General features: G+C 25.5%; 1 protein-coding gene across 4 annotated transcripts in view; it reads right to left on the bottom strand.

The window, feature by feature from the left end:
• Nucleotides 1–473: 473 nt before the first annotated feature.
• The window catches only part of LOC112594655 (D(4) dopamine receptor-like), a 133,792-nt gene continuing 115,533 nt past the window's right edge, over nucleotides 474–18,732 (bottom strand). For all 4 annotated transcript variants that reach the window (XM_025339565.1, XM_025339564.1, XM_025339567.1 and 1 more), the window contains 3 exons: nucleotides 15,627–16,116; nucleotides 8,103–8,306; nucleotides 474–1,286 (listed from right to left, as the gene is read on the bottom strand). In XM_025339565.1, the coding sequence (XP_025195350.1) occupies nucleotides 1,206–1,286; nucleotides 8,103–8,306; nucleotides 15,627–16,116 (775 nt within the window). In that variant the 3' untranslated portion in view covers nucleotides 474–1,205. The remainder of the gene's footprint in view (nucleotides 1,287–8,102; nucleotides 8,307–15,626; nucleotides 16,117–18,732) is intronic.

The raw sequence follows: 18,732 nt of genomic DNA, 5'->3' as shown, positions 1-18,732 counted from the left end.
TAACAGTGTACAGAATTAACAATATGAGCCTCTATTTAATTTTTATTTTCATTTTACAAATACCAAAATTGAACCTTGTTTTTCTAAAACATTGTACATTTAACATAGGTTTTAAAATACTAAGATTTACATATGAGATAAGTATCACAATATGAAGATGAAAAAATTATATAGAAATAAGTTGTACGTGTAAAGGATTATTTAACCGTTACGAATCTAAACGCTAAATCTTATCACTGCAGTGTAGATGCATCCAAAAAATTAATTCGAATAACTAAATAATAACTATCTAATACAATACAACGATACTTTTAAGCTGCATTGAAAACTAATGCATCTAAATTCGTTAAAAAGTATATTTAAGCTGTACGATAAGATTAAATTTATTTATTTTTGTTTTTGTTCTCAGTTTTAATTTATCATATATTTGTTAATAATATTATTGCAGTTATTAACTATTACACTATCCCAGTGTACTCAATAAATACATATTAATATGTCATGGTTTAGTCGTCTAGATTTACATTTTAAATAAAACCAAAAGCCAAGGATGCCGATTCGAATGGTTTTCGTAATATCCACAAAGTAAGACATTTATTCATCCAATACATACAAAGCAAATTGTTTTGAAGACGAAAAACAAAACTTAATTATTCCGTTATTATATAGAGATTAGGTTAAAGCGGATTTCGCTGTGAGAAAAAAAGTCATCCAGTAGGTACATAAAAAATTGGTTTATTAATAGCAGTGAATCATTTCGTTACGGCACGTGTACAAATGAACATACATTTATTATATGGACTATAGATCACAACAATTGCAGTCTTATCTGTATAATATATTTATACATATATAATATATAATTTAATATATTTTATACATTCAAGTAATCAGATGTTTTCCAATAACTAACATTATTCCATCATGTGAATTGACATTTAACACTAAATTAATATTTTTTTTTCTTTGGCAACTGTGTGGGGAGAAGGAGGAAGTTTACCACATGTTCATATAATTTGATTTATCCAGATTCCAATATGGAACATAATAATGATAATATTATATAATGCAAAAAATATTCAAACATTACTCTATAGACTACGTATATCCTTCGACGAATGTTGACGTTGACGAGTGCCTATATATCGCCGGCGGCGTGATAGGATCAGTTAAGGTCTGGCTTGTGTTTCATTGGCATATCATTATTAGACTCGAGTCGATGGACAATCGTTGTCTATCGCCATCATCCTTTGCAGTTTGTTTCTTTTGGTTTCCACTTCCGATACCTTTAGTGCAGAAAAACATTAAGTTAGTTTAAGATAGGTTAGACAACCAGAGTATGGTTAGAATAAAAACAATATGCATTTAATATAATATTGTACTCGATTTCATTATATTTATTATAACCATGTAAATAATGCATTTTACTATAAAAAATATTTAAGGGTATTATTTTTAGAGGTTTCTTGATAATTATTATTATTAACGTTGTTATAATATAAAACATATCATATTTTTTGCACTATACGTGAGCATTATATACAGCATAAGCTAATATTTATTTTAGAAAATATAATGTAAAATATTATAATATAATGCGATCAAAAATTTAAATAATTTAAGAAATGACATAACTTTTGTTTAAGATAATTTTTTTTTTTTTTTTTGACAATATAAATGATTAAGTTGTTGAATAAAATAAAAAGCTGAAAAAGAGTTATAATATTTTGAAAATTAAACCATTATTTAAATTAACATTTTATAGACATATTAAGTTAATATAAATATTTTATGAACATTTCTAGTATCTGTATGGTTATTTGTTTTTAAATTATAATAAATCGTCAATGTCCAAAACTGGCGAAGTGCAAATATCTTTCCCATTTTTTCGTAATATTTTTAGTTTTTCATGATTATTAAGAAAAATACAGCTCATTTTTTTTACTTTTGACCACTTCAAAGTACCGACTATAACCAATTTTTATCAAAAGCCACACTTAAAGTTTATGATCAAAGCATTTTTGTTAGTACAAAAAGATTCTTAAGATATAAAAAAAAGTCACTCATCATTATAAAACCAAAACATTCATTGCTACGCTTAGAATCAAAATTTTACGTCCATGTATCATACATAAAACATATTGTGTATATGTTTGGTTGAAACTATAAAACAAAGAGAATGAATCCGATAAAATATCTCCGTGGAGATCATAATAATCATGCGGTCGGTATAACTATATAGTAAAAATGATTGGTCACCCTTAAAAATAATTGGCCTCAAATACATGCAGTGTTATAGTATTATATTAGTAATAAGAATTTTTTTTTTGTTTATTAACTTAGTCAATGTTATTCGTATGAAACATAATAATATGATCAATAGTTATATAGACGACCACTTTATATGTAAATATATTCGTGTTTATCATTTCTGCGATTTCGTGTAAACTAAAATTGGATTTTGTCATTCGCAAACGATATATTTCATGGCTCTGATAAAATATATAGTAATAATATCCTAGTATTGTAAATATCTATACACATTCTTATATTATATGTGTTCTGTACACCGATGTATAAAGAGGTATGACCATTTTTTTTTTTTTTTTTTTTGTTTGTTATATAAAGCACACAAGAGTATTGTCAAATAACACCTGTCGATAAATAATTATTTATACACTATATTGTATAATGTAAGATTCCAAAAATCATATTATATTTTTCTGAAGACATTTATGCGATAAAACAAAGTAAATATTTTCCAAAATATTTTTACTCGGAAATAAATCAATAAAACGGGATAGCATTTGGACAAAACTTGCTAAATTTAAAAATTCAAAAAATATTCGTTTGATGTTTGACAACAAGATTGAGAAAAATTCTCGGATATCAGAAATACCATAAAACATTATAGAAATAATTTTATACTGTAGAAATATTTGTTAAGAACTTTTGCCGATACAATGCACATTTTTGGTAAATATAATTCTATTCCTTGGACATATTCCATTGAACCGTGAAACATTTCGTTTTCGATGTCTTCTACTAGACTGAGCTACAGCTTAGTTCTTAGATGCAATTTAAAACCTACTACTGATAGGGTAATAATTGCTACGTTTTAACCTATAGAACGTCTACGGTCCATGTATTTCTGATGGGGTGTTTTATTACACGCAACCTATTTGGATTATTATTTTCTCTCCGTAAGGTATCTCGGGCTAAGTGAATTATCTAATATTTACCAAAATTTATTACTTTGTACATTTTTCATTATTCTACTCAGTACTTGTTTCTTCTCGAGTATATTTTAAGGTGATACTACTGATTCATTTTTTTCTTTTTGTTCCTATATATTTTAAAATTTGTTTTGATTGCTTGACATATTTGTTTCAATTTATCATTGCTCCATCACTTAATATGTTCCTCGTTATTAAGCTAACCCTTGAAAGCTTACATATTTTTTTAAATCTATATACAATGAAAGGCAAACCATTTTTTCGATCCTATATGTTCTTTCATCCCTGTCAATCACTTCTGCTCCCCGTTTATCAACTTGATTTCTCTCTCTCTCTAAAAGTTCTTCTTTTTTGTTGCCATTCAATAAATGTTCTAACTTTTTTTATTGCCTTTTTTTGATTCACGTGATAAACGTCTTTGTTCCTTCTTATAGGTTGTCATTACGGGTACTATCAAAATCTAGTTTATTTTCTTCACAAGTAATAATATTTATAATATAATATACTATAAAAATAAATAAGTAAATATTATTTTATTATATTTGTATTTATAATATTTCAACTCAATATATAATAACGGATTCGCATATTATTTTTAACGCACCTTATTTACAAAGACCCTTAATTTTTGTTCCACTCGTGATGGTAAAGGCCATATTTTAAATCCTTAAGTTATTGTTGGTCTGTCTATTGTCGTGTACAAATATAATTTTTATTTCTAAGGAAAAACTTCGATTAAAATTACTTAATTAATGAGTTATTTATCTTTTTCACATTGATGTTATAGCATATTTATATGCTTCAATTTTATTATTATTTTATGTAATTGTTAACTCTGAATATATATATATATTTATTCATATTGTTGGTTTCTTTTTTAAAATAAATAGTTCTCAACTGGTAAATTTTCATAATGACTTGACATTATTTTTATAATTTTATTTTTTTCTTCATTCATTACCAGACTGATTTTTTTACTTAATGTATAAACGCAGTTGTATTTTTCATTATAGTTTAGATATAATATTAAAACGAAAACTAAGAAATATTAGAAAATATAATTTATTAAATACGTGTTATAATTAAATAGGTACAAACAATATTTATAATTTATTATGGTTTTAAATAGTAAAAAGTTTAACATGAGATAAATAATTTATGATCAATGGTAATTTTCATTTAAAATTCAATTTTAGTTAGTAAGTATTTTTAAGGCTATGACTTTATATGTATAAGTAAATAATATTATTAAATAAAGAATTAAAATATACAATTTTAAATAAATTAAATCATCTAGTTGTTATTTGTTAAAAATTAAAATAATTTATATATTTTTCTCAGAATAAAAATTGTACTTTTTTGTAAAAAAAAAAAAAAATAATGTTTCTAAACATGTTTAGAATTTTAAGTACCTATTTCTCGGTAAAACTTGTACTTTAAAAAAAAATACTTTTTTATAAAATTAACAGCAAAGTGTGCGCATAATGTATTTTAAAGTGTTATAACAAATGATTTTTTCAAAACTTTTACTATGCTTTAAAAAAGTTAAAAATACATTTATATTTATGTATACAAATCAGCAGCACCATATTGTAATAAGTAATAACATACAGTTTTGATGATTTTCTCATCAAATAAAGGTATTTATTCATATCTTATACTACCTATTTATTTTAATAACAATAATAATCAAAGAATAAAAAATAAAATGAAATCAAAGGTATGAATTGCATTAATGTTGTGGTAATAAAAAAATATACTTTTGAAACAATAATAACTTATACAGTAATAATTTTATAATTATTATACTATAACATGAGACTTGATGTTAACTGTAGTCTATTAGTAGATAGCGTTATAAACTGTTTATAGGTACATATTCATTTATATTAAAAATCATTAATTAAGCCACGGGGGTTGAATCCTTTGTGACATTAGTTTCAGTTCGGTTCATTTCAATTCTTGAAAGAACAAACACGTCGGTTCCGATTTTAGCATGGTTTTTAGAAAGGACAAAAATTCTATTCTAATCTTCAAAATTAAAAATATTTTCTATTTTGTTTAATACTATTTATTTTGCACATACGAGTACCTATTTGTTCTCACATGCATTTAGGTAATTTAATCATACACTGAAACAATGTCTTTTTTTTATTTTATGTTATTATGCAGCTATTGTTGATATTGCGGAGTAAAGAATTATTTATAACATAAATTAGAATAATCTAAAATTAGTAAGTCAATTCAAAAAGATAAATAAAAAGTACCTGTTCACTTCAACTATATGATATAATTTTTAATACTATTCAGATCTATGCAACGACGAAGACACATAATATAGAATTCTCGGATTCACCTATATAATATTATACATAAGTTTATTATTATGTTATACTGTAATACTAAAACAACTCAATATTTTTGTATAATTATACAATATATATATATATATGTATATATTTTTTTAATGTATTTTCATATTACTAGACAGTAATATAATTTTATATATTTATTTATAAGTTATAACAAATGGTAAGTAATATTTGTCGTGAGATAGATGATATTATGATTTTTATGAGTGAAAACTTTTGTAGGTTTTCGAGTAAAATGTATACCTATAATATATATAATATATTTATTTTGTATACGTTCGTTTTTTGTATCGTTATTGTATTTCAGGGAAAAACTTTTTCTGATCCAACCGTAGCCCGAGTCTACGTATAGTGTATCAAAAATCAAAATTGAATGAACGGCCTATTGATAGACAGTATCAGTATACAAGTAAGCATTGTTGCTTGTTGGTATAGGTACAATGATCTAAATCTAACGCACGTACATATGCATTATTAATAACATTATTCAACTCGTGACTATTGTAGTGACTGTACAAATGTTATTATATAAATGGAGTTATCTTCCATAATAAAGATTGGTATTATTATATTATTTAAATTTAAACTGTTCAAAATATTTTCTGGAAAAAAAGTTTTAAGCCAAGTTTAACAGATATAGATGCTTTTTTTGCTTCAACAATAATCTAACGCGTAAATATAATTACTATAATTTAAACCTAATAAAGGCGTAAACATAATTTATACAGCTCATAAGAGTTATTCAACTGTTTCAAATATAATTATCTGAACAAACAAAAAAAAAACAAAAAAAAAAAAAAATAAAAAACAGAATAGTAATCATAAATACATTAAACTCTGAGTTTAATTTGATATTTCATAGACAAGAAAATGCATAGTATAATATAAATTACATTGTTTTTAGATATAATAATTATAAGTATGTATGATGTTTTAGAAAAATCTTTTTTTCTAGTATTCTATACAAAACATATTTTAAAGAACTTAATTTAGAAAAATAAAATCATTAATCATTAGTTTTCAGACCATTGTTCAAAAATACCGTAACATTTTTAATTCTTCGAAATATACAGAGGCATTTTTAACAAACCTATACTGAAATTCAATAAATATTTAATGTATGAATGTATGAAAAAGTAAATCATGTACTGATTAAATATTTTTTTAGCCTGAACCATGGATTTATTTAAATACAAATTGAATTGTATATTTTAAAACAAATAATATGTGCATTGTAAAATATCAAATGCAAATATTTGAAATTCTTAGAGAATTAATACTATACAGTAACGATATAAATTATATATAAACGTTACAATTAAAGCCTAAATGTATATCCAGGTCAACTTATGAGTTATTACTTTAAAATTGTTTTGATATTATAATGGACGCTTATTAATGATATTTCAACTTGTATTAATTTCTAAATTATCACGATAAGTAATATTATTGAATAGGTATTAACTATTAAATGTATTTCAATAGTAACAAGAGTGTATATAGATATGTTATCCATACTTAAATATTATTAACTTTCAGTAAAAATGTCATTTGAAAATAAATTTCTTTTCAATGAATTTAATTGACCATGTGTTATTTTTTATTCAATATAATTGTATATGATTTATATGTTATTATGTAATTATATTTTGTTGTTATATTATTATAGTAGCTATTAAATACGCGTATACAAATATTAACTTATACACATTTCAAGTTTATATTATTATTTTTACTTATCATAAATGAATCAAATAATATTTAATATTTTAATTTTGCATATAACAATTTATAATATTTAATATTATTTTTAACTATTTTGGGATATATTGCTTATACTTACGTTGTATAATAAAATTACATATAAATTGAATCCACTACATAAAAATAACTATTCAAAATTAATTATAAATACAATTAAACCTATTAAATACAATTTTATCAATTTAATGTCAACATTTTTCACCTTGTTTTACAAAATTTAAATGTTTTAAACAATTGTATTAAATGTATTTGGTTACGTTCGGGTTATCACACACAATTTTGAGCCTAATAAGCAACTAAATCTAATTCATAAAACTTATAAGTAGCGTCTAGTGTGCTTATATTAGTAAGAGGGAATATAATAGAAAGTGATAAGCTATTTCAAGTTCGTAATAAAAAGGTTTCATAGAGTTTGAGCTTCCCTGAAATTTTTAAAAATTAAAAATTAAACGTTTTTTAAATCAATTATGTAAAAAAGTAAAAATAAAAACTGTATTCAAAATTATTTAAAAGCCTTCTCCTCTTTTCAAATAAAAAAAAAAAAAAATCCTGGTTAATACTTCAGGTCAGTGCTAATAATCATTTTTTTATGTAATAAATTATAAAAATTTTCAGTTTTATATCTGATAAATTTGTATAATAAACGGAACACTACTAATGAAATAATTATATTGTGTTCTCTTTACATAGAGTTAGATAATATGGATATCCATTTGCTCTCAATAATTACCTTAAACATGACGATTCTGTTTTCGTTGTTGTTGTGATGTTTTGGCGTGTTTGGTTCGCTTGATGAACGGTTTTTGTTGATCAACAATGGATAATTACTGCTCAGTGATGAGTCCGAACTCTGTCTACTGCAGTATTGGCAACGACGTTGGGCCAATCGGAATGTAACACTCTCGTAACGTGTACACCGCTCTGATCCGTTTATCTATAAGATAATAAAAAACAGTAATTTTTGTTCGTCATACAACTTTATGTACATTATTTTTGTAATGCCAAATACGAAAATAATATTCACGACATTCTTTGATTGTTTAAAATTCAAAATAAGAGCATAGAACAAGCTTTATACTGTATTTAACTTGCAGTGTTTTGTCAATAAATGTTGTTCTTTCACAACAATGGTGTTGGATATCATTACATGTCTTGTAAAATTTAAAAACTCAATTTTTAGAAAATTAATAACAATTGAAGATTAATACCATTTAATTAAAAATGAATTAACAATAAGCTTCTTTCATATTTACATATTAACCACATTTGATACCTACTATAAAACCTTAATTTACATTATTACATCATATAATTTTTTTAATAGTTTTCAGAAACTAGTATAGGCCATAAAATGATATGTTATATGTTATATACTATTGTTGTTTATATTAAGTTATCTTATACATTGAAAATCAGAATTTTAATGTTCTGTTAAAACTTAAAATAATTTAAATTTGTTATATTTAATTTTATCACAGGAAAAGTTTTTTTTCTGTTTTATTATTTATTTTATTTTTTCTTTAACTTATAAATAATTAAATAAAACTTCTAAATAAACTCTGATTTTTTGTTTTTTTTTTTTTTTTGTTTATCGATATAAGCCAATTTTTTTTTTTAAACATTTCAAATACTTCTAACAACAAACAATGACATTTTATCCAAAGAACAAATTGATAAATAAAAAAAAAATTATATATTTCTTTATAGTTTGACGTGTTTAATAATAATATGATATCATTATAAAATTTAATAAAATTACAGGTAAAAATTGACTAATGATAATGCAATTTAAATAATAATAAAAATTATATATATATAATATTTTATATCTATTATAGTCTTATAGAAACAATTTTTAGTTATTTAAATTAATAACGTTAACTAATGAACCTTATACTTAATTACTATATATGAAAATAATATAACGCCTTCGTATTATGATAGAATATTTGGACATGCATAATTTTCGGTATTTATTTTAATAAAATACATTATATTTATGTGTTGATAAAAAATAATTAAAGATGAATAGTAACCGTTTACTATAGTTCTATACTACCTAATCTATTTATATGTCTGATACTAACAATTTAATCATTTAAAGGTCTCATAGGTCAAAGTACCTATAATTAAAATACAATGTAATTATTTCTATCACCTTATCACTACCCTGTTCAATTTTAAACCAACTCTCTTGAATGTTAAAGAGAAAATAAAGTCAGAGAAAATTAAACTAGAATGACAGCTTTTAATTTATGCAAAAGCAGTGATATTGCTTAAATTTCAAGGAGGATAGAATATGTATAATATGGTAAAGTCATGATTTTAGGTCCGACAGCTTTGACTAATGGTAGAAGAATCGAAAACTCAACGTTGTGTACAATGACAGACAACAGCAACCATAATGTATTTAAAAAAAAAAAAAAAAAATGAAAGAGCGTTGGAAATTTTTTTTTCATGCATAGCAATTAATAATATAATATTGTACCTATATCAGCGTTAAATAGATATATTTATTGTACAGCACTGTAGTTTGTGAATAGATCAATTTCATTCCCATATTATATTTTATAGATTGCAGTAGTGTCATTATAAGGTCATATGCGAAAATTGTTTCATAGTTTTTTTTATTTTAAATTATTAACGGGACGGTGAATGTATTAATTTTAAAATTATGAGTGTTTATTCTTGATTTTCATTACTTTTTGGAACAGTAAAAATGCTTTAAATTTCAATTTTGGGGGAGATGGGTTAATGGAAAATTGGATCTAGTTAATACTTAGGGAGTCAAAAATAACAAAATTATCAAGAAAAATAAACAAACAAAAGTAAGCAAGTGGATAACTCTCTGCTGTACATTAGGTATCAAGTAGGTCACTATTATGTGTATGTTAAACTTTAATTCAATGATATATCATTATACATGAAAAACGATTCTGAGCGGAAACTGTCTGTCAACCCACATCACCGAGCGTTTTAGTTATTTTATGTTTTATAATTACTTTTTAGATAAATATAGCATCATTGTATACAGTTCATTTTATGTAATAGCGATAACATTGGGGATTCGCATGAAATAAAAATGTTCTTCATAACTTTTCGTAGGTACTTAATAATAAAGTAGGTATATTAAACGTTGAGTTTAAGATATGGTGAATAGTTTATTTTTAAGTTTTTTAAATAGACTAATTCGTCTCTTTGGATTAAAATTTGAAATAAAAATATTTTTTTAATTATTATTGTATTATAAACTTTCTTTTTCGCATTCATTTAAACGTAAAAACAAAAGGTAAATAAGTATTGCTGTGCTGTACATTAGGTATCAAATTTTTATTATTATGTGTATTATATATTTTAAGTAAAATAATAAAAATGGGTACATAGTATAATTAATAGATAATATCTTAAAATAAATCAAAACTTGTCATTAATAATATAAATCTAGAACAATCTAATCTAGATGAAGCTGTAGATGTGTTTGATAAACTAAAAAACTGTATATATCCGCTTATTTAAATTTAAATATATATATATATATAAAAATGGAGCCAAAAATGTATAACAATTCATCAATTGAGAACGGCTGTGCCGATTTGGCTCAAATTTTTTTTAAATTGTTCGTAATTGCCAGGAGAAATTTTTTACGAAAAAAATTTTGGAAAACTTAAAAAAACTTAAAAACTTAAAACCTTAACGAAAAACATTGTTTATCATATTGCACTCAACTGATTTCTGTTTCAATTCAAATAAATCAATAAATAAATTCTTGAACTATATGTTTTATTATCACTCTAAAGTTTATCAGAAGGCGTTAAGTTCGCCGGGTCCGCATAATATTTAAAAAAATTTTTTGGCAAAACAACGTTTGCTGAGTCAGCTAGTTATATATATATAAATATTTGTGTGTTTTGCTTATATTAAAGTTTTATATATGCATATAAGAAGATTTTTAAGTATAAATATTATTAGGTATTATATTTTTACTGCTGCATTTGTCTTCTTCAAGCTTTTTATGCATCGGTTATTTGTTTTCACTGGTAATTTAATCAATGATTTATTATGTGTTAGTTTTTAAATTGATTTTTACTATTTATGTTAGTGTGATTCATAATCTGTAAAAAAAAAAAAATTGAAAACAGAATAATATCTAGGTACCCACATCTATTTTTATTTAACTTGCTGAAATTTTAAAATGGCTAACTGAAACTTCGCACAGTCACACATGCGAAGAAAACTGAAATTATGCCTTTGTTTATAATTATTTTTGGTTTTTTTTATATATTTAAATAATAAAACTATCTGTTAAGTTAAAATTATTGAAAATTTAATACAAAATTTTTCATAAGTTATTCTTATGTATATATAAAATTATTAAAAATTCATAGCCACATTTTTTTTTTTTTTTTGAGTTTAAGTTAACAATTATTTTTGGCTTAAGTCTATTTAATTATTATATAACTGAATGTAAAAAAATTGATTCAGATAATGACAATATTAATTATAAAAATTATAATGAAGTACTTATAAAGTGGGTATAAATAGATTTTTAAAGGTAGTTATGGAAAATTACAATGGTCTTATTTATAAGGAATGTGAGTAGAAAAGTTAGAATGTTTAATTAAGTTTTTATTTCAATCAAGAAATTTTTAGTTAGAAATATTATTTGTTGGTTGAGCTGCTATATATTTGCGTATGATTGATTCACAAAGCCCAGATTTAATGAAATGACGATAAGTACGGATATTTTGTGTTTGATATTTTGTCTTGTTTGGTTTTTTTTAATGGTTATTCTTTAAATATTTTAATATTGCATTGAAGAATAGATGGTTATTTAATGGTTAGTGGATTATTCAGATTGATGGTGTGGATTTACGCAAGAAAAAAATTATTAAGATCCGTGAATTGTATTAATGTTTTGTAGAATATCGAAAATTTGCTGACATTTTTTACGTAAATTGCCAACATACGAATAGATTTAAGTATATCTTCGATTAAAAGAATTAGCTCACACTTTATTGTATTGTTATAGAGCAGAAATAAGTCAGTTTCAGTCTTGTCACCTGAAATTGACAAGGCCGTAAAACAATTAGGTGAACAAAAAGATTTGATTTTTTTATCCTCATATCAAAAAGAGCTAGAATGCAAAGACGAATAGCATTATTGTTTTTTTGCAATTGATGGTTGAAGCGACAACATAATAGGCGGGTCCAGTACATGATATTACATATTATCATAATGTTGCATGATATAAGTTATAACGAAATGAACTACTGCCTCTGAGACAATAATGATACGGAGAGCAATAAACACGTGTACACCCGTGTATTAGTAAAAACTGTACTGATTATGAATTTTATTGCATCTAATTTAATTTTCAAAATATGTAGATTAATTTTAAGCTAGTATAGATTTATACTTTTAACCTAATTATTTTTTGCGGTAAGCGATACTAAATAAAAATTTAGTATAATAACAATAATATGATATGGTATATATATATTATTATAATAATTAAATACTAATAAAAGGATAAATACAATGTTTTCGGAAAACAATTAAACTGAACAACTGTAATACTAGAAGTAAAATAAATTACTTCAATAACTATATCAAAAAACAAATCTTAAAATATACTTAGTGATGTAAGTTGATTAACCATCTCCACTTAGAATCATTTTTTTGTTTACAATAATAAATCATTTAATTCAAATTTAACACATCCATTACAATGAACTACTCGACGCCTCCCTTATATACAACAGATCGATACCTACTTGCCTATTTAATTTATTTAAGTGTACTGAAAAAAAAAACAAAATAAATAGATGCGGCTCAATTAAAGTGCCTAATAGTTTTAGAGATCAGTTAAATCAATATAACTTAGATATTTTTTAATTACGTTGGTGATTAAAAAAATTAAATGAAACATTCAAATCAGTATAGGGCACGTCAAATATATAAGTTGCAATTAATTATGGAATTAAAATATCTATATATTTCAGTAATACTTAAAAGTAGTAAAAACAAATGTTTATCCGACAGTAGTCAATCTCAGTGGGTATATAATACATAAGTATAACGTATGCATGAATATATAAGTAAATAAAGTTAACATAACAAAAAAATGGCAGTTGTATTAAATTTAAATCACCATCTTATGCTTATGTTAAATATTATTATAAATTTTATTACGTTATAATAATATATTCTGAAACAAAAAACTCATAAATGAATTATCACATACTATGTATACGATATTATAAGCATTACCGTGATAATAAACATATAATAAGCGAATTTCAAATTGAATTTTGTAATTTTTCCTTTGACGTTGATTACTTATTATATATAGTTAATCTTATGGGTATTATATGCTAATCGGATAAAAAACATTAAAGCGGCGTTTTAATATAATTATTCTCAGATATTTAATCGAAATTTGCTAAGTTTGCACACTGTGCAATACGCGGTAAATCTATACCACCAATGGGTAATGAAGTTTTTTGCATAAGTGAAAGAATGAAATGAAGCAGTCAGTGCACTGAATGAACGAAATGTATCTGTCATATCGATTGTAAATAGAAATAATTAAAAAAGTTTTAAGAAGACAAAATAATATATAGATGACTAAGCCAACTATTTAGATATATTGTATTTCAATTGCAATAGATGGTTGACAAAATGTATTTACTGTTAAACATATTAAACGAATTTCTGATTAATACGTTTTATTTCTAAAATTGTAGCAGCAAAACTCAAATATAATTTTGATTATTACAAGAAGATCTTTGAAAATATATTTAGATTAATTTATTACGTCTTCAAATCAGAAATTCAAATTATATTTATGTTTATAAATGTTCCGATAGTAAGAAATATCAAACGATAAAAATATAAATAAATATTTCAATAATACGTTTATAAATTAACAAAATCAATGTAAGAAACTCACATATTATAAGTTATATAATATAAACCCTAAAATTTATATGGTTATGTTCTGAACATAAAACGTAACTCAAAGAGAAAACTTAAGAAACTTGATTAAAAAAAGTTTTATGATGTGTAAGTTTAATGCAATAAAAAGTTAAAATAAATATTTTAAAAATTTCAATAACCAAAATAAATATATAAAATTGAGATACGTATACAAAAAACTATATTACCTTCAACTTATGACATTACAGATAAAAGTTACCATATTTTATAACCTATAATACACCTATTACATGTATTACATAACTATTGCCATAAATATGGCAATAAATTTGATCATTTAAAACTCTATTAAATAGCATTGCATAATGTGTAGTAAAATTAATAATATACGTCAAGTTGTTAAATCTTAACTAATTATGTTTAAGAATTATAACAAAATAATTAATATCGCTAGGTATTCGTCATTAAAATATGTAACTATGTCAAATTAGAACTTCAAATAACTGTAAAAATAATAAAATTCCAAACTTTTTTACAATAGGTACGAGTATATCAAAGTAGGTAGTCCTTTTTAGGTCTGTATCTGACACGACCGTATGACTTAATACATTATTAGGTGTATGATGTACAGCTGTCTATGTATACTTTAAATTGAATAATACGTTAAGTTAAATTAGTCTAATAGGATTATCTCTTTTTTGAGTAGGTATTATGTCCCCTTGTATCAACAAACTTTGAAAAAGATACGTTTTATCATACTAAATAGATAGTCTTGTTATAATCCCTTTATTTCCACATTATATTATGTCATATTTATAAATATGTGCGTAAAGGAAAAGACTGTACAAGAAAAAAATACAATATTTTTACTGTTTTTCAATAAGTTACTATTAAAACCAAAGTTAACACAACTAAAGCCTATAATCTATAAACAAATTTTAAACATTGAATAACTCGAATAAATTTGAATACAAACGCATGTGCTCTAAAATGCTTGGACAACCAATACTGATTGATAATTTTCAGTAAAAAAAGAGCGGTCCTCGAAACTCTTCGAACGGTATTATAAAAATCTGAGCATTAGAAAAAAACGATCATAAAGTATGAACACAAACTGACGTGCAGCATCATCGAGGAACTACGACGAGGACCGGGGCGGTGGGTGGGCGTACTCGACGAATTCCTCTGCCTCCCCCCCTCCCATCCCCCTGTTTGTGATCTCAAGTCAATCTCGACACATCGAATTAAGAACGAGATCGCCGTCGGCTAAAGGAACCCCGCGCACAATGTGGCGGCGGCGGTAGAGACGTCTTACCGGGTTGTACGTGGCGACGAAGTCGGCGGGCGGCGGCGTGACCGAGTCGAACGAGTGTTGGCACTCGACGGACGACATGCGAAAACTGTGCACCGACACGCTGTCCGACTGGTGGGCCGTCGTCAGCCGATTTTGCTGGTGGCCGGCGGACGACGCCTTGGCCGCGGCCGACTCGCGCAACCGTTTGCGGCTGCACACCACGCGCAGCATCTCTTTGCGGAACGCGTCGTTTCGGAACACGTACACGAGCGGGTTGAGCGTGGCCGCGGACAGGGCGCACGTGTACACCACCTCGTCCGGCAACTGGGCAATGGACACGTGCACGAACAGCGGCGTCCAGCTGAACAGGAATGTGGACAGCACCATCATGGACGTTTTCATGGCCCGGCTCTCCTCCCGGAACAACAGCGCCGAGAAAATGGCGTTCGAGTTGCGCCGCGACAGGTCTGGTTCTATGCACACGCTGTGCTTGCGCGTCCGTAGACTGTTCCTGAAACACACCAATACGTATGTGCAATGCGGTCGTCAGGACGTGTTTAATCTGTGCACCGTTGTTATAATATTATATTGACTGTTTATATATTATGTATAATGTATATATATATATGTCGCATCCACATAGTGAAACCACTCATTTCATGAACTGGATGTCCAGATAGTGAAATTCGTCCAGTTCGTGAATTTTGACGAAAATACATTATATGGACATCCATTTCATGAAATGGACAATACCTATATCGTGTACTTTGCGTAACTATTGTTTTATTATATAATGGTTCATAAACTATCACTGTACATTTATACGTATATAATATTTTATTATATAAATAATTATATTATAACAAAAAAATTTTTTATTTTATTTTTCACGATTGATTATGACATTGACTGTTATAAAGCATACTTTTCAATATCAATAAAGATAATAATGCTTTATATCCGTGATCTATATTATAATGAGGCTATTAGAGAGATATCAAATTTAATTTCGGTAATTTCACATCCGATATCATATGAATGTTTCTTTATCGGATATTTGGATGACAGTTGACGGATACCTATTATGTAACTCCTAAGTTGTTCAAAAAATAACATTTAGGAGTGTTTGTGTATAACACAGTTACTATTGTGTTTGCAGTTTATTATTTCATAATAAATAGGTAACAGTCAATGTCATAATCAATCGTGAAAAATAAAATAAAAATATTTTTGTTAAAATATAATTATTTATATAATAAAATATAATATACATATAAATGTATAATGATAGTTTATGAAACATTATATAATAAAATAATAATTACACAAAGTACACGATATAGGTATTGTCCAGTTCATGAAATAAGTGGTTTCACTATGCGGATACGACATATATATTGTTAAAAAATATTATCATATCGTAGGTAGCGGGAGGACAACAAATAGCTATATGTTTACTGCGCTGTAATCATAGGCGTGCGTTCAGGGCGTGAACGGTGTGCCCAGGCACGCTCTGTGAATTTCTTGGGCCGGAATGCCCAATGTCTCGATCAAATTTCTCGTGTATTAATAATAATTGTAATAAATGTACCTTATTCGCCAAAATCAATTTTAGATCATAGTTTTATAGTAAAAATGAAAATATGATAATTTACTGTGGTAAAGGTACACTTTATTGTTAAAAATCTGTATGTAGTTTAACGTGTAGACATGTAGTGACTAGTACATATCATATATTAAAAATTATTATGAGTTAATTTTAATTGTGTAGGTACTGAGAAACCAATTTTTGTAAAACTTGTGATCATCTATTATCGATAATATAATTATTCATTTATTTTTCCTTTTTGATTGTATTTTAATTTGATTGTTAACGCGTCAAGACTACTCTCTCAGAAATGATATACGGTAGTGTGCTACTTGTATCATTCTATAATATGTATATTAAAGCACATTAGACTTAAAAAAAAAGTCAAATATTATTAAATAATATAGATGGCCGATTATAATATATGGGCACTACCTACTTTTAGAGTTTGCGATTAGATAGATGGCTGTAGTTATGCCGAGAAAATAATATCCCAAATAAAATAAGTAAAATAAACCCCTTCCTACTGCGATAGATTATAATTTTTTTATAATTTTTGATTGTATTATATTATAATAAGCTAGGTTAAAAAAAATGAGAATCTTCTACCCGCTCACTTATATCGCCAAACTCATCTCGGGAAGCCCCCACGACATAAAGCATCTTTACTAATTTGCATATGGAAATATTGCTGTTTACAATTTTTCATTGTATTTATCAATATCGTGTTTATAGCTTATTTTCTCCATCAGTAGATTTTTACCCATCATATTAAAATTCTGTACGATCTATATACATATATACAAGCATATGCATAAAAAATGATTGCAAGATTATTATTATTGTTAAAATAATTTAAATTATGTGGAATGTATACATAACATTTTTATGATGTACCTGTTACGACTAGAGTCCAAAATATGGCTAAAGTGCACATTATCCAGATATTGTGCACTCTAGCTATACTGGTAGGATAAAGTAAACACTTAACATTTAAAATCATAGTTTTGCACAAATTACCTGGCTAAAGTAACTTTAACCATCGTGTTATGACATATATTAAGTTAAAAATTAAATATTGATAAACTAAATTTGATGCAATATTAAACTTATTTTTATTAAATATTATTAACATTATTTATTAGATAACATTTTTTATATTACTATTTATTTGAACATAGTAAACTTTGATGACATTTTGAATTGCATAAAATTCCTAATGCTTTACATTTGCATTTATTTGTTTTGCAATTTGATTTACACACATAACGCTGATAATCCTGACCACCTAATAATGACATATTTTTTACTATCAATCAATGGCTAATGTTCAAAATACTTGGTTAGTATAGGAATACCATGTAGTTTATTAATATGTAATTATTAACATATATTAATTAATTTTATTCAAATAAAATATAATTACATTAGCCATAACACGATGACTAAAGTTACTTTAGCCGGATAATTTTTACAAAACTATGATTTTAAATGTTAAGTGTTTACTTTTCCAACCAGTAAAGCTAGAATGCACAATAT

Source organism: Melanaphis sacchari, unplaced genomic scaffold, assembly GCF_002803265.2.
Source record: "Melanaphis sacchari strain LSU unplaced genomic scaffold, SCAv2.0 Contig23_pilon_pilon, whole genome shotgun sequence".
NCBI classification, from domain to species: Eukaryota; Metazoa; Arthropoda; class Insecta; order Hemiptera; family Aphididae; genus Melanaphis; species Melanaphis sacchari.
Note: the sequence above shows the minus strand (reverse complement) of the source record. Positions and strands in the feature narration are given on the sequence as shown.